Source organism: Eurytemora carolleeae, unplaced genomic scaffold (assembly GCF_000591075.1).
Source record: "Eurytemora carolleeae unplaced genomic scaffold, Eaff_2.0 scaffold337, whole genome shotgun sequence".
Classification (NCBI taxonomy): Eukaryota; Metazoa; Arthropoda; class Copepoda; order Calanoida; family Temoridae; genus Eurytemora; species Eurytemora carolleeae.
Genome location: NW_019396236.1, coordinates 73,525 through 99,317, shown reverse-complemented (window position 1 = coordinate 99,317; position 25,793 = coordinate 73,525). Strand labels below are relative to the sequence as shown.

At 31.5% G+C, this 25,793-nt stretch overlaps 2 protein-coding genes across 4 annotated transcripts in view; both read right to left on the bottom strand.

Moving 5' to 3' along the window:
• Window positions 1-13,051, bottom strand: part of LOC111699001 (uncharacterized) — a 59,709-nt gene extending 46,658 nt beyond the window's left edge. For 2 of the 3 annotated variants that reach the window (XM_023469519.1, XM_023469521.1), the window contains exons 1-8: window positions 12,711-13,051; window positions 10,711-10,865; window positions 9,440-9,508; window positions 8,287-8,473; window positions 7,524-7,618; window positions 7,267-7,298; window positions 6,060-6,566; window positions 5,193-5,291 (exon numbers count right to left, since the gene is read on the bottom strand). In XM_023469519.1, the coding sequence (XP_023325287.1) occupies window positions 5,193-5,291; window positions 6,060-6,566; window positions 7,267-7,298; window positions 7,524-7,618; window positions 8,287-8,473; window positions 9,440-9,508; window positions 10,711-10,865; window positions 12,711-12,719 (1,153 nt within the window). In that variant the 5' untranslated portion in view covers window positions 12,720-13,051. The remainder of the gene's footprint in view (window positions 1-5,192; window positions 5,292-6,059; window positions 6,567-7,266; window positions 7,299-7,523; window positions 7,619-8,286; window positions 8,474-9,439; window positions 9,509-10,710; window positions 10,866-12,710) is intronic. The other variant, XM_023469520.1, reaches the window with a different exon arrangement.
• Window positions 13,052-19,388: 6,337 nt separating this feature from the next.
• Window positions 19,389-24,803, bottom strand: LOC111699014 (uncharacterized). The gene is made up of 6 exons (XM_023469537.1): window positions 24,677-24,803; window positions 22,980-23,053; window positions 21,788-21,900; window positions 21,126-21,203; window positions 20,282-20,372; window positions 19,389-19,545 (listed from the first exon to the last, which is right to left on the bottom strand). The coding sequence occupies exons 1-6, from the start codon at window positions 24,760-24,762 to the stop codon at window positions 19,469-19,471; spliced, it is 519 nt and encodes a 172-aa protein (XP_023325305.1). The 5' UTR covers window positions 24,763-24,803; the 3' UTR covers window positions 19,389-19,468.
• Window positions 24,804-25,793: the final 990 nt, after the last annotated feature.

Here is a 25,793-nt window from a genome sequence, read left to right as displayed (position 1 = left end):
GACTTTTTGAACAAAACAATTCCAGGGGGGGGCAAAAAATTTTTTTTCGCGCTTCGCGCGAAATCTTGCCCCCCCCTGGCTAAAATCCTGTGTACGCGCCTGATAGTTATAGAGATATAATTTAGTAATATAATAAAGTAATATAGATATAATATAGTAATAGAGATATAGTAGAGTAATAGAGAAATAATAGAGTTATAGAGATATAATAGAGTAATAGAGATATAATAGAGTAATAGAGGATATAATATAGTAATACGGATATAATATAGTAATAGATATATAAAAGAGTTTTAGAGATATAATAGAATAATTGAGTTATAAAATAGTTCTAGAGATATGACTGTAGACATAATTTCAATCTTAGACAGGCATTTCTAATTCACAACGGTGCCATTTGAACAAGTACTTTGTTAAAGAAACCACAATATAACACATTTTTCAGCTAGAAAAACATGGATACATAATTTACCTTTGATCAGACAAAGGTTTAAAGATACGCGTTGTAAATCAGACCTGCTACTCTTTAGATGACGGGTCAATTAAAATTTCATATACAGTCCCTTTACACCCCCAATTAATGAAGAAAAGATGCTTTAAAATGTATAAAGAGGACAGTTTTTTACTACTTGAAACTGAAATATGAAGAATCGCTGATGGCAGACAAATGATGAAACAAGAAACAAGGGGAGTTCAAGTAGATTTAGTTAATAATTGTAACACCGAAGTCAATTTTCTGTTATTAATGATCTCAGAATTTTTTTCAAAATGTCATTTACAAGAAAAACAGGGTTACCCACAAAGGATGAGACTTCAGAGATAATTGTTCGGAATTTGGACAGTCTGTTTTCTTGCATACAGGGTTCCTTGTAGGCCAACACTAGCTTGTCTATGTGATTGATCATTTAGTAAACCATTAAAATACTCTATTGAATTCAGAAGCCAAAAATCTAGGTATAAATTGTCAGATTTTTAGAATTTTTGGTCGTCCTTACAGTCTTATTCTTTGTGGGTATCCTGTAGACGGAGAAATAGATTTGAATATCAAGAAGAATAGATTGAAATATCTGAAAGACAAGATTGAAATATTAAGATTTTACAAATGTAAGCTTTCTTATCAAATGATGAAGTCAGACCTAAAGAACTAAATATTCAAGTCAAACCTTTAGATTGTCAAGTTTAAAAGTATCAGGTCTCATCCTAATTTTTGCACAGTGGTGGGCGATTATATTAATTACAGTTAAAACGAATTTCGATTTCAATTTTGATTCATATATCAAACATGCAAACAGCATGGATACACACACACATGGAAACAAAGAGAACATTTAAAAGGCTTTTCTTAGATTACTTGTAAACTTAATTGTAAACTCGAAAAAAGCGTGCAAACAATTAAATTTAAACAAAAAAGTCGTCTTAATTGTATTGGTATAATCGCATACTACTGCACTTTTTAAACGTTTTTGAAGATTATTAATATAGTAGAAATAAAGAAATACTATATAGAAAAATTCTTTGAAACTAAGACGACATTGTCCATGAAGACGACATATAAACAGTCTGGAATTATTTTAAACTTTTAATGTTTTCAACCTGAAAAAAGAAAATATATAAACGGAATTCCGGACCATCTAAAAATACATAAAATTCCTAAAATAACTTGAACTTCACTCATAAAATATATTTCCCCCCTCCCACCTGTTCTATAAGCTTATCCTGTCTATATATATAAATATATTTGTGGAATAAAATATCCCTCCACCCTAATATCCCTTAATCTTCCCCCTTGGAGCTTTTAAAATAATATCCTCTCTGTCCTAGCATCTACATTTTAGTGAACTACATTTTTGTTGGCGCTTTGCGCACCTTTTTCTTGAATTAGTTTTCTTTTAAATTTTGCAATGCATACCAACATATTAATAATATAGAATGGCAAGACCGATTTAAGCTCAAAATCTTTTTCTACAAAAGTAAATGATTTAAATATTTATTTTCTGTTTGTTTTAAAACTAGTGATTTTCCATTGTATCTTAAGGTAGAGATTATTTGTCTAATGTTCTTCGAAATTATTCGTGTTTTAAATTGTTTTGTTTTTAAAAGCAAGTTTTTTTTCGTCGCATAACTACGCTGGAATAAAAAAGATAGAATAAATAAATTCATTCATGAGATTTTAAAACAAATAAACAGAAGCATTTTGCTATTCAATTTCTCCATACTTTCTTTCTTCTACGCTGGGCGACTGGGTGTCCGTTTGATGGCTTTATGTCTGGCTTTATGTTTGGTGTATATGTATGTCTGTATCTTGGCTGACCGTATGTCCGTTGAGTGACCGAAGTGTATGTTCGTTAGGTACTTGGTACATGTATTTATGTCTGTTGTGTGTCTGTATGCAGGTCTGTTGGGTGTCTGTATGTCGGTGTGTTCGATGTATATCTGTTGGGTGTAAATCCAATAGGTAGAGATACTTAAATCATATATGTTTATTTATCTACCTATTTATCTACCTATTTATCTACCTAATTCTCTGCCTATTTCTCTACCTTTTTATCTACCTATTTTACAATTCTGATAAAAAGATCTAGAGACCCTAAGTCTGACAATTCATTTGTCAACAAGAAAAGAAAAACAAGATGAAATGAGCTCAAATACAGATGAAACAACAGATATACCTTCCCCCTTCCCCCTTACACATCCATCTTCTTCCCTATTCCCCGTTACACATCCATCTCCTTCCCCCTTCCTCCTTACACATCCATCTCCTTCCCCCCAATNAGTTGAGTATCAAATTAACAATATGTGACTTATCTCTCAGAATACGGACTATACAGATAGTTGAGTATCAAATTAACAATATGTGACTTATCTCTCAGAATACGGACTATACAGATAGTTGAGTATCAAATTAACAATATGTGACTTATCTCTCAGAATACGGACTATACAGATAGTTGAGTATCAAATTAACAATATGTGACTTATCTCTCAGAATACGGACTATACAGATAGTTGAGTATCAAATTAACAATATGTGACTTATCTCTCAGAATACGGACTATACAGATAGTTGAGTATCAAATTAACAATATGTGACTTATCTCTCAGAATACGGACTATACAGATAGTTGAGTATCAAATTAACAATATGTGACTTATCTCTCAGAATACGGACTATACAGATAGTTGAGTATCAAATTAACAATATGTGACTTATCTCTCAGAATACGGACTATACAGATAGTTGAGTATCAAATTAACAATATGTGACTTATCTCTCAGAATACGGACTATACAGATAGTTGAGTATCAAATTAACAATATGTGACTTATCTCTCAGAATACGGACTATACAGATAGTTGAGTATCAAATTAACAATATGTGACTTATCTCTCAGAATACGGACTATACAGATAGTTGAGTATCAAATTAACAATATGTGACTTATCTCTCAGAATACGGACTATACAGATAGTTGAGTATCAAATTAACAATATGTGACTTATCTCTCAGAATACGGACTATACAGATAGTTGAGTATCAAATTAACAATATGTGACTTATCTCTCAGAATACGGACTATACAGATAGTTGAGTATCAAATTAACAATATGTGACTTATCTCTCAGAATACGGACTATACAGATAGTTGAGTATCAAATTAACAATATGTGACTTATCTCTCAGAATACGGACTATACAGATAGTTGAGTATCAAATTAACAATATGTGACTTATCTCTCAGAATAACTTAATATTTTACGATTTAAGGTTTCATGAACAAATGTTTGAAAACTGATTCAAGAACAGAATAGATAATAGAAAGTGGTATGAAGGAGGAAAGGGGGAAAAAGGGGTGAATTAGGGGGTGGAGGAATAAGGGGAGGGGGGTCAATGAAAAATAAATTAGTTTATGACATGATATACCGTATAAGGGGGTTTGTGAAGGGTTGGGTAGGGGTTGGGAATTACAATAATAAATCAGAATCCAATGCACTAGCAGGGATGGACGTTTAGAGGAATTTAACTTTTTAACTTTCCAGGGGGCTTTACCTCTTTTTACTTTCTGGGGGGTGGTTCATGCCCCTTAGGCTGGGGGGGGGGGGCTTCACCTGTTTTACTTTCCACGGGCTTAATGCCCCTTGGGACCATGATAAACATTTATCCAAGGGATGGCGGATCCTCTTCGCCACCCCACCCCCTGTATGCACCCCTTCCCGCTCAGCCTAAGCGGGGATTTTAAAATAAAATCATTTTTAGACTGAATGTGGGAACAGAAAACAATCGGTGTTTAAGTACTCGACTAAAAAAGTTAAAACTCGTCGGCCGCATGAACGAAAACCCTATTTATAGTACATATATCTTATTGGTTATATTACAAAGGTATAAATCAATTTCAAATTTATACTGTCGAGACTCTCTGTTAAATGCAAGGGGGAAACACATTAAACCCCAACCCCTTGAAGGGGGAAACAGAATTAATTCCCCAACCCTTTCCCCAGCTAAACATTTACTGAAAATATTCACTCTTCAACTGAAAGGTCCATTAGAATAGGAATTTTATGTATTATTTATTTAACCTAAATCATAGAATGCACAGTATAGCTGGATTCTTTTCAGGTCTACATATCTACATTGAGGTCTACATATCTACATTCAGGTCTACATATCTACATTCAGGTCTACATATCTACATTCAGGTACATTCAGGTTTACATATCTACATTCAGGTCTACATATCTACATTGAGGTTTAAATATCTACATTTAGGTCTACATATCTACATTCAGGTCTACATATCTATATTCAGGTCTACATACCTACATTCAGGTCTATATATCTACATTCAGGTCTATATATCTACATTCAGGTCTACATATCTATATTCAGGTCTACATATCTACATTCAGGTCTACATATCTATATTCAGGTCTACATATCTATATTCAGGTCTACATATATACATTCAGGTCTACATATCTACATTCAGGTCTACATATCTACATTCAGATCTACATATCTACATTCTGGTCTACATATCTACATTCAGGTCTACATATCTACATTATAGTTGATTTCGGTAAATGACTCGTTGATTTTGGGAATTAAATAGTTGATTTCTGCAATTACTAAAATTTCTAAGATTGCTTATGTCTTTTGTTTCTATTCCACAGGTTTCTGGGTTCCGTGTATTCACCTGTATATTCAGATGCAGGTTTATTATTGATAAAACTCTCCACGCTACTCCTGGCCGAACTGGGGTTGCTTGAGTACACAGCAGTGTCCGTACAGTTTACTAAACAGTCAATCAATCAACCAATCAATTAATACAATAGATGGCAACGTAGAATTTGTACATTTTCGGTACAGCTGTATTCTGACGTCACAAGTGTCAATTCAGTTTTTGTGTTCGACAAAATTATTAATATAGTGATAATTTTAAAATATTGCTTATCTTACAGTAAAATAAGTGCACTCTTATGTGTTCTTTATTTTCAGTTTTTACACTTTTTTATTTAATCTTGTTATATTTGACACTTGTGACGTCGTGTATAATTGGTCCATTCCTCTGTTGCCACCTATTGTACTTGATAATCTATTTGGTATAAAGGTTGCTTATAATGGATGAGACTATACAAACGACCTTAAACTCTTCAAATATTATAAAGCATATTTTTCTGCCTCGAATAAAGTTTTTAAACTAACTGATTTGGTAAAAAAAGAGATCCATGCATTTTGAAAATATTAATGCTATCTATACAGTCTTTGCTGAAGTCTCATCTTTTGTGAATAACATATAGAAAGCACATTGTAAGCATTCTGCAAAACGTTCACACTTTTTTGCAGAGATACGTCTTCAAAGTAAATATGCCTGTTTTAAGCTTTCTTAAGAATACACCTCAAGTCTTTGAAAAAACTTTTGCATATTTAAAATTGCATAATAATTAGCTGATTTACATGCAAATTATGTAAAAATTTGTTTTTATCTAAAAGCTTTTTTTTCTAAAATGCATATCATTTACTTTTTACATTTGTTCAAAATTTAGAAGTTAAATTTACTAACCTGAAGATCTATCTCCATTAAGTTTAGTGTACTGTGAACTATTTCCTCCAGAAGAATTTCGCGGATATCTATCCGTATAACTGGAATTTCCGTTGGATAAACTTGAATTTCCGTTGGAAAGGCTTGAATTTCCATTGGAAATGCTTGAATTTTCATTGGACACACTTGAATTTCTGTTAGGTACACTTGAATTTCTATTTGGTGTAATTGGGCTTTCAATATTGCCTGAATTTACTATTCCATTATTACTAGCTTTTTGTACAAGATAGGCAGAATTTATGCTACCGTTATTGGAACTGTTTCCGGCATTGGTAAATTGCTGTTTCTGCTCTTGCTGTTGCCGATGAATATTATTTAACTGCTCCTGTTGCTGTAGAAATAATTGTTGCTTCTTCAGCAGCTGTTGGTTATACAGCTGTTGCTGTTGGTTCAGTTGTTGCTGATTGTTTGGCTGTGTAAATGAAGTAACAGCTACGTCAAAGTTGGAGGTAGAATTAGTTTTTCCTCCTTTATATGCAGATATGTTGGCAGATATGTTAATACAGATATGTTAGGACAGATTTGTTAAGACAGATATGTTGACAGGTATGCTCATACAGATATGTTAAGACAAATATGTTAATATTAACAGTTATGTTTAATATTTTGACTTATTTTTAATTTATTGTGTAATTAAAGTATAAATATTTTGAATTGAATATTTGGCTCTATCATAGAATCCACAAAATTCACAAGAAGCTCTTCCAATAGGAAATATTAATTATTCTAATCCTGCAATGAGATCATTTAAAAGTTGAATTGGCTTATTTGTGTTTCTAATCCAAAAATAAAAACTGGGGTACTTTATATGCACTTTTAAAGGGGCTGTAAGCGTAATTTCAATTGGACAAAATGACAATGCCCGATTTACAACGGTACCCTATAGAAACCTTTATCTAATAACAATGTGGAAGAAACCGTCGTTATACGTTAAAAGTTTTTTAATTCTGATAGTTTCTCCACTACTTCTTAAAAGCAAGAAATGCGCCAGTCACTTTTGCAGGGAAACCGCAAATGAATAGCAAATAAACAGTTGTGAATCGGGATTTCCATCTTTACATGGAGAGTCACTTAAAAATAGGCGTACAGTCCCTTTAAGCAGAATGTTTTTGCAGATGACAATGCAATAAATGACATGTAATTTAGATTTAAAACTTTGCACACTTTCCTTGAATAACGCTATTTTTTCCACTCAGAGAACTGAAAAAAATTTTAATATTTATATTAACATATTTTTTTATTTAGCGGAACCCTTAAAAATTGTTAAACTCAAATTATGATTTTAAAAAGTTCAATGAACAAGAAACATAGCATGATCGTTCATTTGTTCACACTTTCCATTTTAACAAAATGAACATAAAAATGTTTAAATGTCGTCTTCATTTTCCACATGTTAATGGGCCATACGGTATTATGAAAACAAACCTGAACTTCTCTTCTCGAACTCGCATAAATTCTCCGACGATATTTTTAGATTGAGAATTCTCGGACATTTTGACGAAATCACCAGTTCCAGGACCCTTTTATAGAACCAGTTTGAAAAATTTAAAACTATTTTCATTATCAACCATACCCGTTAAACTTAAAAAATTGCATCTACCCCATCTCCCTTACCCCCCCCCCCCCCCCTTGACGATAATAATCCCAAGTCCTTAAGAATTAAATATGCCTCTTTTTCACTTTATATTTAAAATTCGAGTAATAACTTAAACCACTGAATCCTACAAGCCTTGCCACCCTAAAGTTCAATCTCAAAACCACGATTCATATTTCTCATTATGTTTTCTTTTTTCCCTAGACCCGCCCCCCACCCTCCCATATCCACTCCTCTCCTTTCCAGCTAATCCACCTTACCCCCTCCTATTCTGTTGTAAATCTCCTGAATTACATATGTCCATATTTGAATATCTCCATTCCATCCCATTCATCTTCTAATTATCCCCATACATTCACATTTTTACTCAACATTTCGAAACTTAGAAGAAAAATATATAATATCTAACGGGTACCAAATGCTAAAACACTATAAAAAATTGCAAATATATATTGATGATGCACTTTTTTTAGATTTTTTAACATTTTGAATTTTTTTCAATATTATATCAATTATTACTTTAAAATGTGTATGTCAATTTGGATTTTTCTTTTTTTTTTCATGCTTTTATATTTTCATTGTGTTATTGGTTCCCTGGTCATGTTTTATTTCTTGTATTGCCCCTCCGCCATATTTGGTATGGCTGATCTCCGCGGCGCCATTTTTCAGCGCGCCATGTGCTCCATGAACCGGTTTTTGCGGATTTATTCTGTCCGTACTTGGAGGATTCACATTCAGATTCTTATTCATCATAAATTTCTTCATACTGAACGGTTTCAAACTGAAAGGAAAAGAAACTTGGTCTTAAAGAGACTGTACGCGAAATTTCAAGTGACCCTCCATTCAAATACAATGCCAGATTTACAACGTTTCCCTTAAAAGCTTTGTCTGATCAAGTATGACTTGGATATTGATGTTATGTTTTCGAAACATTATATTTTTATTTGTGGTTTCTCTACAAAAGTTAATTGTACATTCCTACTCCAGGAAAACATGTTGGAATTATTAAAATCAAACTCCTTTAATTCTAGAAAAACATCAATTTCTTCTTTAGCATTGATTAGATTTAGGTTTCAAGGGTACCATTGTGAATCTTGTCATCTTTGCATAGAGGGTCACTTGAAAAAACAGTCCCTTTAATAATTATTGTATTGTATATTGTAAGTCGAGAGTTAAAATAAACAATACAATGTTAACCAAAAAACTGTAGACTGATTATTGTCTTTGTTCTTTCTTTCAGTAAAGAACAACCAGTAAAATTTTGTCTGAAATCGCATTAACTTTAAATATAAGCCTAAAACTCAGGCTGCAATTTTAGAAAAAAAAACAGTTACAGATATTTTTTAATACAAAAAATATTCGATTCGATTTTTTAATGCTTTCTGGCTCCCATTGTACATAAATGATAACTGTGTAATGTAAGAAAGTGTCTTAAACGCATTTTTGTCCCGAAATATTGTACACAATTTTCAGAGCTAAAAATACTGGGTTTGCAACAAAAAATGTTCAGCACACGAAGTAAAATTTAAAGGCAATACAATAAACTGTGGAATTGGAATACTTGATTTATGATTTAAACAAACAAACAAACACAGTAATTGTGAAGTTTACACAGACGCACTTGATAAGTTGATGTTCAATCTACTGTACACTTTTTTGCTTTTACAACAACAGAAAAAAAAACATAAATGTCGTTTTTTATGCCACATTTTTACGGGTCTCACTGTATCTAAAATAAAGTTTATACCCCGGCATTTCTGTATCATCTGGGATAGACAGATCGTCCAGAATACTAGCACTTTCATCCAAACAATCTCTATAAAAAACATCTGTGAAAATATTTTTGAAAGAAAAAATTCTTTTATAAACATTCTCTAGAGCATAACATGTTAACTAACAATTCATAATATTCTCTAAATTCAATGTTTCTTTAATTTTGTTAGAAAAGTTGACCTGTTTTGGGTCATTTTTAATAGATCAAATTAAACAGTAAAAAGTCTAAAATATGTATTTCAGTCTAATATGATATCATGCAATTCCAATTTCCATGCAAAACATACAAAATTCCTATATCCCGGAGACTGCTTGAACGCTTGTAAAGTCAGAAAGCAGAAAATTTAGCCCGGATTAGGATAATTTATGAAGCTCTACTACTGGGGGAAGTTGAGTAAATGAATGAAGTGTGGGGGGAAGGGGGGGAGGAGGGGTGCAGATAATATTTAAATATTTTCTAAGAAAATACATTCAGAAGTTTTAAGGGACCGCCGCCGTAAACTTGGGTGACCCTATCCATTTTAATCCATTCTGCAAGCCCGATTCACAACAGACGATTCCACATGTACACAACACAATACGTAAACATACTGTGATGTTCAATGTTTAATAGGTTGGTCGGTTGGGTAAATCTGATGTGAACTCTTCGTTTACGTTCTCTATTTGTGTATAATTAGCGTAAAAACGGTTAAACTTGAATAAGTTGAGTTATTTTTTTGTTGAACTTATAATATAAGCACCAAGAAAGGTTTCATGATGATCAAAATTTCAAAAAAACTTTTTTTATTTTAAAACGGAAAATTCCCCTAAATTTTTTAGCTTGAGATATACAGTAGTATACAGCATACAGTAAACAGTATACAGTAGTATACAGTATACAGTAGTATACAGTATACAGTATACAGTATACAGTATACAGTATACAGTATACAGTATACAGTATACAGTATACAGTATACAGTATACAGTATACAGTAGTATACAGAAGTATACACAGAAGAAATGGAAAAAAAAACTTTGAAACACAAAGAAATTGAGTTTTGACACAAACCCAAATTTTCTAATCCCTAAATCTTTGCATCCCAATGTTGTAAACTTTTGATATTTTGAATATAGACTATTTGATCTAAAAGAATACATATTTTGAAATATCAAAGGTCTACGACATTGGGTTGCATAGATGAAGGCATTAGAAAATTAGAGTTTGTGGCGAAAACTCAATAACTTTCAGAATATTAATCTGACCTGAAATCTTCCTCGACTAGCTGATCTAGCAGGTCGTTGACCGACCCGCTACAAGTTGACATGCCATCGGTTAACTCATCGTAGGTCAGGTCATCACAGAGGTCGTCGTAATCTGGCATTCCAGGAGGAGGGTGACCAGCTGGTCGGTTAGAAACCTGTAAAAGTAATGATTTTAATTTCAATTAAAAAATTTAAATGCAACTCCTTTGGAATGTACAATAAGCATCAGACAACTCTTGAATAGGAAGATCTACTTTTAGACTCAAGAAATTACTTTATCCATCAACATTTTTTATTCAAGGATTAGTGAGATATCCTTATTTTTTACACAAAAGATTGAGATTTCTGTGGCATAGTGACTTGCGGATTTTTGCTACAACGACAACGAAGGAAATAGGTAGTATTCTTCCTCGGTGTTCCTTAGATAGAGGTTAAAGGGGTACTCTTGTGAATTTGACATGCCACTCTATAAATGCAGTATTTACCTTATCATGACGTTTTGTGGTACACGTTTACAAGGGTTACCCGACAAGGTGAAATTTATATGTATTCGAGCCGATGGTAAACAATATGAAAATTCTCCTTGTAACAATTAACATAATTCATTAATTTTTGTTTCATCCAAATTTTCTTTAATGTGGAACATCCATATTTATTCAGGAGGGGCTTGAGAAAAGGAAGGAGGGGCGAAGGAAAAAAAATTAACTAAAAAAGTTTAAAGAATTTTTTTTCAAATCATTACACTACAAATATAAATAATGTATGCATTTGACATTTTCCCTAAAATTGTCTGTTAATGATGCGCATCAGAGTATAATTTAGGCGTATTAAACTAAAATAATTAAAATGTCAGAAAAAAAGGAATACTTTTTTCTACAAAAAAAATAACTTTTAAGGAAATTTACAATAGAAAAAATCATACTTTTTGTCCTTGTCAGAAACATACAACATACTGTTGCTAAACTTTCATAAAAAAAAACTTTTTTAACATGCATTTTTTGTAAACTTTTATGAAGAAAAAAAAAAGTTGCTGAATAACGTATGATGTTCGTTTTGGATTAGAGTTACACATTTCAAAATACAATTATCAAAAAGCAGGCACGTAACCAGGATTTTTTCAGGGGGGGGGGGGTGCAAGGAGGCGCGCGAAATTTTTTTTTTTTTTTTTTAAAGCAATGCTTGGTTTGTTTTTACGACGGTATATGGTTATCTTTATTACATTGTCAATGTAAGCTATAAAGACTAACCTTTTTAACAAGTGTATTTAAGCTTTTAAGGGTTACGTTTTAGTTTCTGAAACTTTACAGTTTACATATACAATATACATAAAAAATAAATGAATGGTACTTTAGCTTAAAGGGAGTGTTCGCGAAAAATGAAAGGGGGTGTAGGCTTAATGCGATAAAAAAGCGCTTTTGATCGCTACTAATCTTACTTCTATCTGTTGCGTCTATAAGGAGAAAATTGTTAAAGACGTCTCATACCGAATAACTTAGCGGCCGTACAAATTAAGAAAATTGCAACATACTACTTAGACCGTAAAAAATCAATTTAATTTCAAACAAATCATTTAGATATTACAACCTATAGTCATCGAGTATCTTTCGCCACATTTGTATATAGCTAAGTTATTCGGTATGAGACGTCTTTAACAATTTGCTCCTTATAGACGTAACAGATAGAAGCAAGATTAGTATCGATCAAAAGCGCTTTTTATCGCATTATGTCCATACCCCCTTTCATTTTTCGCGAACACTCCCTTTAAGGAAAAAATTAATTATTTAAAATCAAGGCTTCTTGTCCCTCGGCCTCATCATGATATTATGAAGATTTTAGATTTTTGAAAATTATGAGAAACAATTTCTTTTATATGGGGTGCAAATTCGTCATTGCACCCCCCTGTCAGAAGAAAGGGGGGTGCACCTGCACCCTTGCACCCCCCCCCTGGTTACGGGCCTGTGACAAAAAGTAAATAATCTGCGACAAAAAGTTAAACTTACCACTGCCATGTTTCTTTAATGATTAATCACTTCACAATCAATCACTCACAGTTGGCTCCGATGCTAGGATGCAAGGCCTACACCTGGCTGGCCCCCTAATCACTGGGTAAAAGCAGTTTATAACTTTATCTTGTCCGCACTAAGTCTGGAATTTTGTTTTTTTGAGATAATCCTGAAATTTTAGCAAATTCAGAAGTCTAGGAATTTAATTAGGGGGGCGGGGGGCTTGAAGGGACTGCAAACTTAATTTCTAGTGAACCTGTATTGACAAAATGGCATCCGATGCACAACGGTACCCTTAAAATAAGATTTACATGTTTTTGTTTTTGAAAACTGTTCATTTTCAACTGAGTTTTAATTTTTTGCTAGACAAAACTTTTCAAGACATACAAGCGACATTTATTTTCCAAATTATTGATTGCGGGTTTAATGGTACAGTTGTTAAACGGGCATGCCCCTCGTTTTTTCTTTCTTTAATGGAGGGAGTCACGTACAATTACTTAAGCTTCTTTAACTTCTAAACTTTTCATGGAGGCTTGCAGGGTGATGAAAATCACAGTTCTTAAAGGGACTATAGATAACATTTAGAGTTACACTCCATTTAAAAAAAGTGATATGTTCGAATCACAACAGTACCCTTTATAACTGATTTTTCCCTTTAGAAAAGTGAAGGATTTAATAGAATTAAATACTTTTTAGGGGTAGAATTAAACATCAATATCTTTTGCATATTGATCAGATAAATGTTAAAAGTTGTGAATCGGACATGCTCCTTTTAAAATAAATGATTATTTTAAATTAGAAAATAAAGAAAAAGAACCTAGGATTAAAGGAAAGGTATGGATTGAACGTAAATTAGGAAAATTTAGAAATTTGAAAAATGCAATAGAGAATTCTAATCTTTAGATTTTTTAAATTAATTTTAACAACTATTTCACAGATCTTACTTAAGTATGAAATTCCGTAGGTTTCCCCTTTATTCATGTATCCCTCTATTCCTAAATCCCTGTATCCCCGTATCCACGTATCCCCTATCCCCATATCCCCGTAGCCCCGTAGCCCTGTATTCCTGTATCCCTGTATCCTTGTATCCCCTTTTATTCCCTGTATCCCCCTGTATCCCCTGTATTCCCTGTATCCCTCCTATTCCCTGTATACCCTGTATCACTTGTAGTTGTATCCCTGTATCCCCTAAATCTCGTATATCCCCAATTTCCCATTTATCCCTTTTATCCCCTGTACCCCTGTATTCCCTGTATCCTCTGTATCTCCTGTATAGCCTGTATAGCCTGTATCCCCTGTTTATCCTGTATCTCCTGTATCCCTTGTATCCCTGTATCTCCTGTACCCCCTCTATTCCCAATATCCCCTGTATCTCCCGTATCCCTGTAACTGCAAGGTGTAGAACTGACACTGAGCAAGGAACTATCTAAGATGAGTATATTTCTAACCACACATACTCTTGAGCACACTAGGGCATGCTTTCTTACACAAACCCCAGGCGTGGGTGTTCACTGTGCACTCCATATATATATATATATATATTTATATATACTTTCTTGAACAGTTTGATGCAAATATATGTAGGCGGAAGAACTGAAGCAAACCTAGTTTGAGGGTGTTCATTATTACGATTTAACGATTTACTCCATTTTTTATTCACCAATTGACATGGACTCTTATAGGATTTTTTGATGAACAAAAGACTTTTCCGAAAATTTTGACAAAACTAAGGTTTTTGACTAAGCCAATACTGAGGTGCGACTGTTTTTGTTTAATGTTGGGGGAGAACTAACCATTTGAAGAAGAGTAAATTATCAAATTTTGCATAAGAACCAATTTGATTCATCTTGATCCATCTTGTTTAATAAAAGAGAACTTGGTAAAAAACCTTTAAAGGTGTTATATATATATATATATATATTTTATAGCAAGTAATTAGTGCCTATAGTTGCAAACTAAATCTGTAAATTGTGTACTAGCTGTAATAAGTCCTGAAACTAAATCTGTAAATTGTGTACTAACTGTAATAAGTCCTGAAACATAATCTGTAAATTGTGTACTAGCTGTAATAAGTCCTGAAACATAATTTGTAAATTGTGTACTAGCTGTAATAAGTCCTGAAACATAATCTGTAAATTGTGTACTAGCTGTAATAAGTCCTAAAACATAATCTGTAAATTGTGTACTAGCTGTAATAAGTCCTGAAACATAATCTGTAAATTGTGTACTTGCTGTAATAAGTCCTGAAACATAATCTGTAAATTGTGTACTAGCTGCAATAAGTCCTGAAACATATTCTGTAAATTGTGTACTAGCTGTAATAAGTCCTGAAACATAATCTGTAAATTGTGTACTAGCTGTAATAAGTCCTGAAACAATAAATATTTTAGTAAATGTATGTGAGAGGAAAGATTAAAAGATATCTAATAGAAAATGTTATTTAAAATATATTTATAGTGTTTAAAAGAGAAAAAGCAGGGATGGGAAAGTTTAATAATGTTGCCTAGAATTGGATCAATTTTTGTTTGTTGAGAGAAGAGTTGTAAAACCTTTGAAAACCTGGCGGAATTAATTCAACGGAAACTTTCTTATTTTAATTAAATGAAAATATTTTTGAGTAGGGGGATTCAATGAAAATTGTTGCATACCAAAAAACAATCTTATTAAATAAAATACATACAAAATAGATGAAAATAACAATAATTTTGAGGAGGAAAAAAATCAGTTTTTTAAAACAAAAGAAATGGGAAATGTTCAGGAAACAAATGAATTAAAGCCGACAGCGACAAAGGATTAGAATTTAAACTTGTTAGATGTAATATTCTGACGGTTTCCCTTTCTTTCTACCTTCAATTAGTTTGTTCTTGGTATATCAAATATATTGCCATTGATAGAAACAAGTAAATAATTACAGAAAATAAAATGAAAACAACCGGCAGTGTTTAAAAAAATCACAACTTTCGTAACGTTTTCTGCTTAAAATTGCATAAAAATTACCAAAGTAAAAAAATACAAGTTTACGTGGTTTGATGTGTTTTTACATGATTTGATGTTTAATGTAACTTGTACCTTTATGTGTGAGATTTGTGAATCCTATAATCATCAGTAGTATTCTAGGTCAGATACTCAGATTCTTAGATTCTAACAGGTGTGCTCTCTGTATCCCCTTGTATCCCCCTGCACTGCCGGTATCCTGTGTATCTTTAAAACATTCTATCTATCCTTGTAACCTCTGTATCCTCTATTCCCTGTATCCCCTTGCACCTTATCCAAGCTAGCTGTTTCGTTCTATGTATTGTTTTCTTTTTGGCCCCTGTATCCCCGAGATCCCCTATACTTAAATATCCCTTTCTAATATGTTCATAAATTTATGAATACATATAAATAGCCAAGACAATTTTGTTTTACTATAATGTACGACTGTCATGTTTAATTTACAACCTTGATACAGTAGAAAGACGACATCTGTATAAGAAGACGACTTTTAAAAAATCTTTCCATCCCTACTCTCCTAATCCAATCCCTACCTCTTCCACTCATATCCCTCCCATTATTGTAGTTTTCATTTGAATATTTAATCATGACTCCTCTTGTTGTAATAAAAAGAAGAAAAATATTTTTAATTTTTAATATGTAACCGGGTAGATCAAAGAGATCAAACATCTGAGTGACATGAAAACTAGTGAAGCTACGAGGTCACAAAGTGGTTTCAGTAATGTCGCCTAGATTTGACCATCTCCCTCTGTTTAGTTTGCAGTGGCCCCCACCCTATAGACACGGGCCATCATGACGAGTTTAAAGGCTAATGGTTTAATAAATGATTGAAGGATGATTTTATTGAAAATATTCTATCATCGGCCTACAGACAAATCATGTAATGATCTTGTAGATCATTAATTTCCTTTTTTTACAACAAAACTATCCGGAACCACTGTAATGATTGAAAATATGAAAACTTTAATATAATTAATTTATATTGCTCAATTTTTTAAATTTAGCACCTTTTACAGGATGTCCCACGAAACATGACAGTAAGTAAATGGTTTTATTCTTCTTTCATGTACTGTATTAGATTTTAAAGATTATTTTCATTTTATTTCGCTAAACAAATATTTTACATAAATACATTTTACATTAAAATCAATTTTTACTATAATTTGACTGCATATAATAGTTTTTAGTTATTCTCTCTGTTATCAAACAACTTGACTAATTATAGAAGAAGACATTCAAAACTATTTACCAACTGTCATATTTCAAATAATGTCATCTCTGAAATAGAATTAATTTTTATTCCGCACTTCAGTTTGCACTTAATCTGTATTTGGCCGGAAGGATATGAATGACTTTGAATCAATTTTGAAATATATGACTGAGATATTGTGATATCGTTCAATATAAATTTCAGCTGTTGAATCTAATTTCAAACTAAAAAAGTGTAGATCATAAATCTTGTCTTGAAACCTTTCTCCAATAGATGTCGTCCCCTTTACGAGCCCCTTTTAAACTCAACAAAATGACATTTCACCACACGGCTTTTTCGGGAACTTAAAAATTTACTAAGCCTCAAGTTCCCTCGACCAATTTTGTCTAAAAAACATCCCTCACTGCGCTCTGGTTGTTTTGTAATTGGTCTTGGGAACCTTAGATAAAGTAAAATTCTCTTAACTTGCCTGTAAAGTAGTTGTAAATAATACAAAAATTCAAAAAATTTCGTTCACTCAATTACTGGAGGAGTTATGATTGAAAACATAAAAGATTTTAATCTTGCCTGCATGTTACTTTAGTTTTGCAGGACACATGAGTAAGGCAAAGGGATGACGGAATTACCTTTGATCGTTCATATTTGGGCACTCACATCATATTTAACTTTTTATTCAACTACATTAAGCATGATAAATATTACAACATATGTGACAAATTTTAAGTTGTGCCCCATATACAGTGAAACCCTTAATAACGAATACATCGGAAGAATTTATCAAATGTCGTCTTGACAATTTTTCAATGAGTTTTATTCTATATTACGTAAATTTCAGTGTTTGCGAAAATAAATAAATAGCCATAAATATGCGGGAACAGTTTTAAAGAGTTCCATATAATCATTTAATTAAAAAACTAAATATCTGCAACATTCCATTATCAGAAAGTGAAGAATACGACATTTGATGAATTCTTTCGATGTATTCTTTATTAAGGTTTCACTGTACAAAAATTGGGATGCGTTTTTGGAAAAAGGTCGATTCTGAAATCTTTATTCAAAGTTTATCACTAAAATATCAAATTTTACATATAAAAATATATTAAAAATTTAACTCAATGAATAAGTAAAAGTAACATAGACTATACAGGGTGAGTTAAAAAAAAATGTGTGATTTGCGGCGCCTGGTGCAAAAGTGTAACTTTTTTTGTGCAACTCTTCTGTAAAGTGTTTTTTAAATATTTTTTAAAAATTTGTATTGTTTTTGGTACTTCAATGGCCCCAAAAGAAAATCCGCGAGTTTCTTTCAAAATCAAAAGTTTAGAAAAACAAAAATGTGTAAATAAATTGTTTCTATCGAAATCTAAAATTTTTAAAAGATTGAATCACAGAATCTCAGAAAATTTGCAAAATTGTAATTAGAAAATTCACAATTTTCAGTTCTGGTATAATTTTTACGGAAAAATTGTTTTTCAATGGTTCTTAAGGATTTCTACTGAACAGCGTATATTTAATACTTTAGAATATACTAAGAAGAAAGGAACTAGAGAATTTAAATAACTTTTCCTTAAAAATTAGCCCAGAACTGAAAATTGCGAATTTTCTTATTACAATTTTGCCAATTTTCTGTGATTCCGTGATTCAATCTTTATAAAATTTTAGATTTATAGAGAAATAATATGAATGCACATTTTTGCTTTTCTGAACTTTTGATTTTGAGAGAAAAGATTCGCGGATTTTCTTTTGGGCCATTGGAGTACCAAAAAAAATTACAAATTTTCAAAAACATAAAATTTATGTTTCCTTTAATAGTTTGGACGAATAGACGATTTAAAAGCTATTAAAGTCAAGCCTAAACTCTAACTCAAATCTAATGCTCAATTTAGACCCTGACGTACATTTATACCTGCACATAGATTAAACCATGTATAAAGTATATTCATGGAAATAATTTTTGATTTATCAGAAAGTAAGACCCTTAAATTACTGAGTAATTGGAAGACGACATTCAAGTAATCTTCAGTGTATTTGATGTTGCTGGAAAATCAACTTCTTTTGTTTTAAAATCATAACATAGTCTATAAAAATTGTCTTCATATTGGATTGGATTTTTGGAATTAAAATTTATAATTAAACAAAATAACTTCTTCTGCACAAATTTGGTTGAAAACAAATCACTCTATAAATCTTACTCCCTGTAATATAAACACAGAATATTGTCTTAAATTTACGCGGCATTTATCGTATTTATTGCTTCAAACATGATGCAATGCAGTAGACTGTAGTCTTGTAAAATGTAAATACATGAAAGAGATAAGTATAATATTATTTATTCAAACTTTGTCAAAACAAAGTTTTTATTCAAATCCATGTTTTAGGGCATTTCACTTTGTTTATGAATAACATTTTGTCTAAAAAAGCAAGTTGTTCACTGGATTAATGTTTTTTTACATTATTCTTTTGCAGGTTTGAAATTGTACTTTCTTAATATTTATTTTTAAAATCTATTCTCACTGTGTGTCCAGAATTGTGTATAAATATTTATGAGTTTAGATTATGGGTTCTTGTACTCGTCTGTTTCTCTACTTCTTGTAACCCAGCCAAAAATAAAGTCCACAAGGTAGAGTGCACCTAAAATAACATTTGTTTAATAATTTTTCAAAATTTTCTTACAAAATTATAATTGAAGTATAAAGTACAAGATTATATAATGCATTTGATGTGCAATAATGTAAAATAAAACTAAGGATTACTTCATTTAATGACCTACACTTAAAATTGAATAGCAAATCAGTTATCATGGTTGCAATGTTCCCCAAAATAAACATTTCAAAACCTTCAAAACATAAGTTTCATCTTAAAAATATGATTAAAACGTTTATAGCAAAAATGTGGTATGGGCTCAAATAAAGTATTGAATAATGAAACTAATCAATTACTCCTGATACAGACTATAGAATGAATGCTTACCATATTTCTCTTTATGTAATTTTATAGTTTTCAATTCCTATTTCTTCCCCCTATTATGTTTCACTTTTTGGAATTTTATAGTTTTCAATTCCTATTTATTCCCCTTTTTATGTGACACTTTTTGAAATTTTATAGTTTTCAATTCCTTTATATTCCCCCTTTTCTACTTCACTTTTTGTAATTTTATAGTTTTCAATTCCTATCTATTCCCCCTTTTCTACTTCACTTTTTGTAACAAGTCAAAACTTGAGAGTACACCTGTTTTTCATTTTGTATTAAGCTTATGGAAATCTTAATTGAAATCAACAGGTCTGCCAACAAGAGCTGAATGGCAAAATTCAACTGAATTTGTTCACAAGAAGGCAAAAAATCAAATGTACAATCTTGTTAGACTTACCCACAGTAATACACAGCCCCGCCATGGCTAGCGCTGCTGTAACATTTCTGTAAAATTCTGTTTCTGTCATCCCGGCGCTAGTATCCACCATCTTGAGTAACCAAACCAAATTTAAGAATTTGAAAACCAAACCAAATTTAGAAATTCTGAAACCAAATAAAATATGGGAAATTTAAGAATATTCCCTAAACCTTGTAATTTCTAAACCAATCCAAATTTAGGAATTTCTAAACCAACTAAACCTATGAATTTATTAACCTAACCAAATTTAGGAAATGGTAACAAGACCAAATTTAGAAATTATAAAACCAAACCTATGAAATTGTAAACCAAACCAAACCTATGAAATTGTAAACCAAACCAAACCTATTAAATTGTAAACCAAACATGGAATTTAAAGTGTCTTCCTACAGTTTTTGCCAGACAAATGTGGAAAAGGAAGAGAAAATATTATCAGCAAGATGACGTGTTAATATTATATAAATTTTCTGTATGCTGTTCACTAATCTATTCAAAACCAATTCTTTGGTCTTCATTGTAATCTTTAGCTTTTTTAGGGGGACTTATTTTTAATTAATAAAAATACTAAAGTTATGACTTTACATAGTCCAAAAGACACATCAATTGTTCAGTGTAAACAGACTCATTTAATTTAAAAAGTGATTTAAAAGTTACTAGTAAACTATTTGCTTTGTAACCACATCAATACACTTCAGTATTGCTTAAATGTCGTCTTTTTAATCCACACACATGTTTAGAAATCCTTCTCAGACTGCAATGAGAGATTTCGTGATTTTGCAAATTTGTCTTTAAGTTTATCTTAAAAATAAAAAGGTTTGGTTTCCTTTTCATTCTGCCAAGTGATGATAGTTACAGCCCCAGAAGCTACAAACATGCATGCTCCAAGAAGATTCCAAACTGGCTAAATTCAAGGAAAATTATATTTTAATTCAAGCTTATGCAAGGTAACCCACAAAGAATGAGACCAGACACTCTGTTAAGATGACCATTATAAGGTATAATTTATTATACTGCCTCAAAATGTGGTCTCTAATTGGTTTTATTAATGATTGTATAAAGATACACATAATTTAGCTTCAGGGAGCTATAAATAAGAATGAACAAATTCCATATATTTGTATTATAAGTCTCATCCTTTGCAGGTAACACAGTCTCATTCCAATTTAGAGAAAATCAATGGAAGTAGTTATTGCTATAAACTAAAAAATACACTTAATAATTTTTGAAAATGGATAAATTTAAACATAAAAATCCGGGACATAAGATCTACTAAGAAAAAAGGCAGCTTGAAGAGCGCACAAAAGTTAACTGCTTAAATTTGTTCTAGAAAAAAGCAGAAAGCCCCCTTGAAGGGTATTATTTCTATTTTTTACTTAGAGTAAGACATTTGAAAATGTAAAAATGTCCAAAAATATTTTAATATAAACATGCATATAGAAGCCCAGAATCCATCTTCTCTTAATAAAAGACTATGAGTCAACTTACCTCTAACAAAGATGCATGAATAGCCTCAGGTCCGTCTAGGACATATCCAAGGATAAGAACCAAGTTGATTATCATAAAACTCACTAAAGTTGAGTTCCCAAGGTTCTCATAATCTGAAATTAATTAATCAATTTACTAATTAATCAAGAAATCAATTAATCATTCTAAAACACATCCCAGAATAAGAACAAGTCTGATTATCATAAAATTTATGATTCCAGTTTTAAAGGTTTGCATAACCTGAAAATCCTTATTCAATCAATCAATTGAATAATTTAGCTAGGTTTTCATAATCATAAATCCATTATTCATCATAAAACTAACAGACCAAATTACCCAGGTTCTTATAGTCCGCAATCAATCAATAGTATAATTATTTGATTATTGGTAATAAAACTGACATGAGTCAAGTTATCCAGGTTCTTTTAGTCTGCAATCAATCAATCAAATAATCAACTAATCAATAAAGAAGTAGAACTCATTCAAGATAAGAACAAGGTTTATTATCATTATTGTTGAGTTGAGAATAGCACAATAACTTGTCATTAATGTTGATCAATTAATCAATTTTATACATTAAATATCAACACTGTGCATGGGTGTTTTCATATAATCTGTTTTGTGACATTTAGTACAATCAACAGTCTTTAAAGGAAATATCGTCTTAATTTCAAATGAAATTCTATGCCCTGTTTGTAATGGTATATTAGGTAATCTTGTTTGAGTAAAACTAATCAAAAATTCAGTTTTTCCTCTAAAATAGTAGTTTAAAATTGTGGTTTCTACAGTGTGTCCTACGAAAATTTACAATAGAATGTGTAATGACTTAACAGAATTAAACACTTGCTCAGGTAAAGATCTAAAGTTTACCGTTATTAATAGAGACAATTCTGAAATTATTTTCTCACCAAATTTTTAGACAGGCGACCTCAAAGTATCTCAATGCCTTTTGGCCTTTGGTTTTAACTCACAAACTCATTTATAATTTGTTGTTGCCCTGGGCATATACATTACAAAATACAATAAACTTGTTTCAAGCTTAAGTCAAAAAGAAATAATTTTCAAAAAACTGCTAAACTTTTGCATGACAGTGTGCACATCTTGCTTTGCATTGATTCAGATATCCCAATTGTTACATGAAATTATGTCTGGAGTTCCATTAGGTGTTTCAGGAAGTGTTTCTTTAACTCACCTATATTGGGATCTTTGTTTCCGAGTTTTAATCCTGTTGTAGCAAAAAATAAATAGTACCCATTATCTCCGTGTCTAAAACAATGATAAAAAAAGATTAAAACTTGGGGTCCGTCCTAGAGAACGATTTTTGAACCCCCCCTTGGGCCCCCTCCCCCCCGGCCCGGGCCATCCCCCCCCCCTCCTATCAATTTTGTACATGACCACTTATTTTTCATTTTCGGTTAAGACAATTTATGAGCCGAGCGCTGCGACTAGGACATGCTATTGGGGCCGAGCGCTGCGGCTAGTACAGGTTAGGGGGCCAGGCGCTGCGCCCACATGATCAATTATATCCATCCAAAAATCGTTCTCTAGGAAATTACTAAGATTTGCCTTAAAATCTATGATTTATGATTTATTATTTATATTTTTACAAACTAAGAAAATTAAATTGTTTACTATTTTATCAATTGTTTCAAATATCAAACATCAGTTGCAAAGATTAAGGATTCGAAAGCTAGATTTTGATATGAATGGTCAATTTTTTAAGTTTACATATTCAATATTAAAATATTTAATATTGAATGTATATGATATTTTTAATTTCAACAAAATGATATAAGGAATTAAGTCTTTAGAAAAAACTTTAATCCATATATCTTTGCAACCATATATGCGATTAATAAGATATTTTAAATCATAAATTATGCGATATCAAATAATCTAAACTTGAAAATTACAAAGGTGTACAATATCAGGTTGCGAAAATATTGGGATTGTAAAAAGACTTAATTTCTTTAGGACAACTGTCTTTATTTATCTTTAAAGGGAGTAACCAGCAATGTATGGTGGTTGAACTGAATATGTAGTATTATGGACAATTTTAGGATTCATTTGAAATATATAAAACGATGTATATTTATTGAGTTTGAGAGCAAAATCGATGTTCAAAATGATGAATTTGGGTGGGTACGTTTTCAGAATCGGTAGTTTTTTAGATTAGTATTAATGATTTTTTTTAAAATCGATTCTCAAAACGTAACCACTCAAATGGATGATTTTGCGCTCAAACTCAGGAATTAAACACGTTGGAAACGTTGTATATGTCTCAAATGAATCCTAAAAAAATTCTACAGTATTGCATACTTAATTTAACCACCATACATTGCTGGTCACTCCCTATAAACCCTATTTAATTCATACGGTAAAATTCGTAATACTATCTCTAATGCTGCATTTATATAGTTGTACACAAATATATTCTAGTACAATATATGACAACGCAAAAATTGTACATTCTCAGTACTGCAGCTGTATTCTTACGTCACAAGTGTCAATTCAGTTTTTGTGTCCGACAAAATTGTCAATAATGGTGATAATTTTAGAACAAAGTGCATATCTTACTAATAAAATAAATACACTTTTTTATTTAATCTTGGAAAACATGTCAATTAATGTGAGAATATTTCGTTTCCATTGTTATATTTGACACTTGTAACGTCGTGTATAATTGGTCCATTTCTCTGTTGCCATTGTACTTGAAAATCTATTTGGGTGTATCCGGAACACAGTGGAAAGATTGTGAAAGAGAATACGAATTAACAACAATAAAATGTTAATTGAATACCACTATATTCATATTTTAAATATATAAAAATTTTGCAAAATAACTATTTCAAAGGGTTTATTAATATAATTGCAGATGTCTCTTTTTACCTATGAACAAGCAAAGTTATGAAGATAAGAACACTCTGCAGAAGTTTTAAAATGCCGGAAACTGAACATAGATCGTTAACCGCCATTTTGGAAGGTTGAAGCTGTCTGAAAGAGAGTTGTGAACTTTTGATTTTAATGTCCAATGTGGTTCTTTTGAATTTTACGCAAAATCTTGAATGGATAACTGACAATTTTGCTGGTTCCTGGCTTCTGATTGACACTCTTTTTGTGATGTGGAATAAAGATTAACTTAATCTTTAGCTTAACAAAAGATCGAGATCTTTAATGCTTGATCTCCCAATTATTGTTCAAATAAAGGTTTCAAGGGTACCATTGTTAATCGGGCATCGCATAGATGGTCACACTTGAAATTGCGCTTACAGTCCATGTATATAGATTGTAAGGAAGGGTGTCTGCGTGTTTATTTTGAACTAGTTCAGAAAAGTTTAATAAATATTTACATTAAAAAAAATATTTATTAATACATTTTAATATCTCTAATTATTTTGAATCTAACATAAAACATATTAAATATAAAATTCTATCAGATATTGACGTAACTGATTTATTTTATAATTAATGTTTTTGTGGACATAAATTGCTTTTTGATGAATCAATGTTTATGTTTATTTTTATAGCAGTTGTTATTAATCTATAATATCATTCACAATTTTCTTTTTAACAAAAGTCGGGGTTTACTATCTGACCAAAACTAAATAATCAAAAGTTGAAACTTATAATAAAGACTTTTTTCCCGCTCTGAATTAATTGTTTACTATAAATATAGATGCAAACATTTTCCTACGAAGTTTATTTTCATCACTCCAATTGTTTTGAAACAATAAGTTTTATTTTTTCGTTGAAAATAGGAACGTCAATCAAGAAGTGAATAATTATTACGCAAAAGCTATTCCTTTTAACGTTATTACTCTATAAATTTCCCGTTTTAAAACTGTGAACAACTGGAGGGGGGGGGGGGGAAGGAAGGAGGAAAATGTGAAAGCAAGATTTCAAATTTTTACAAACAAAAATTTAATCTATTCTTAAAAATCAAAATTATAGATCTGTTGCCTGGTCTCTCTTTTTTGTGCACTCAATTTTTCCACAGGAGGGGGGA

Coding starts and splice junctions, on each gene's coding strand:
- LOC111699014 (XM_023469537.1), bottom strand. CDS start 24,762: ATGGCGGTTAACGATCTATGTTCAGTTTCCGGCATTTTAAAACTTCTG. Junction 23,054..24,676: donor ATAACTTTGCTTGTTCATAG/GTAAAAAGAGAC, acceptor TCATTGTTTTAG/ACACGGAGATAATGGGTACT. Junction 19,546..20,281: donor GGGGCTGTGTATTACTGTGG/GTAAGTCTAACA, acceptor ATGTTATTTTAG/GTGCACTCTACCTTGTGGAC.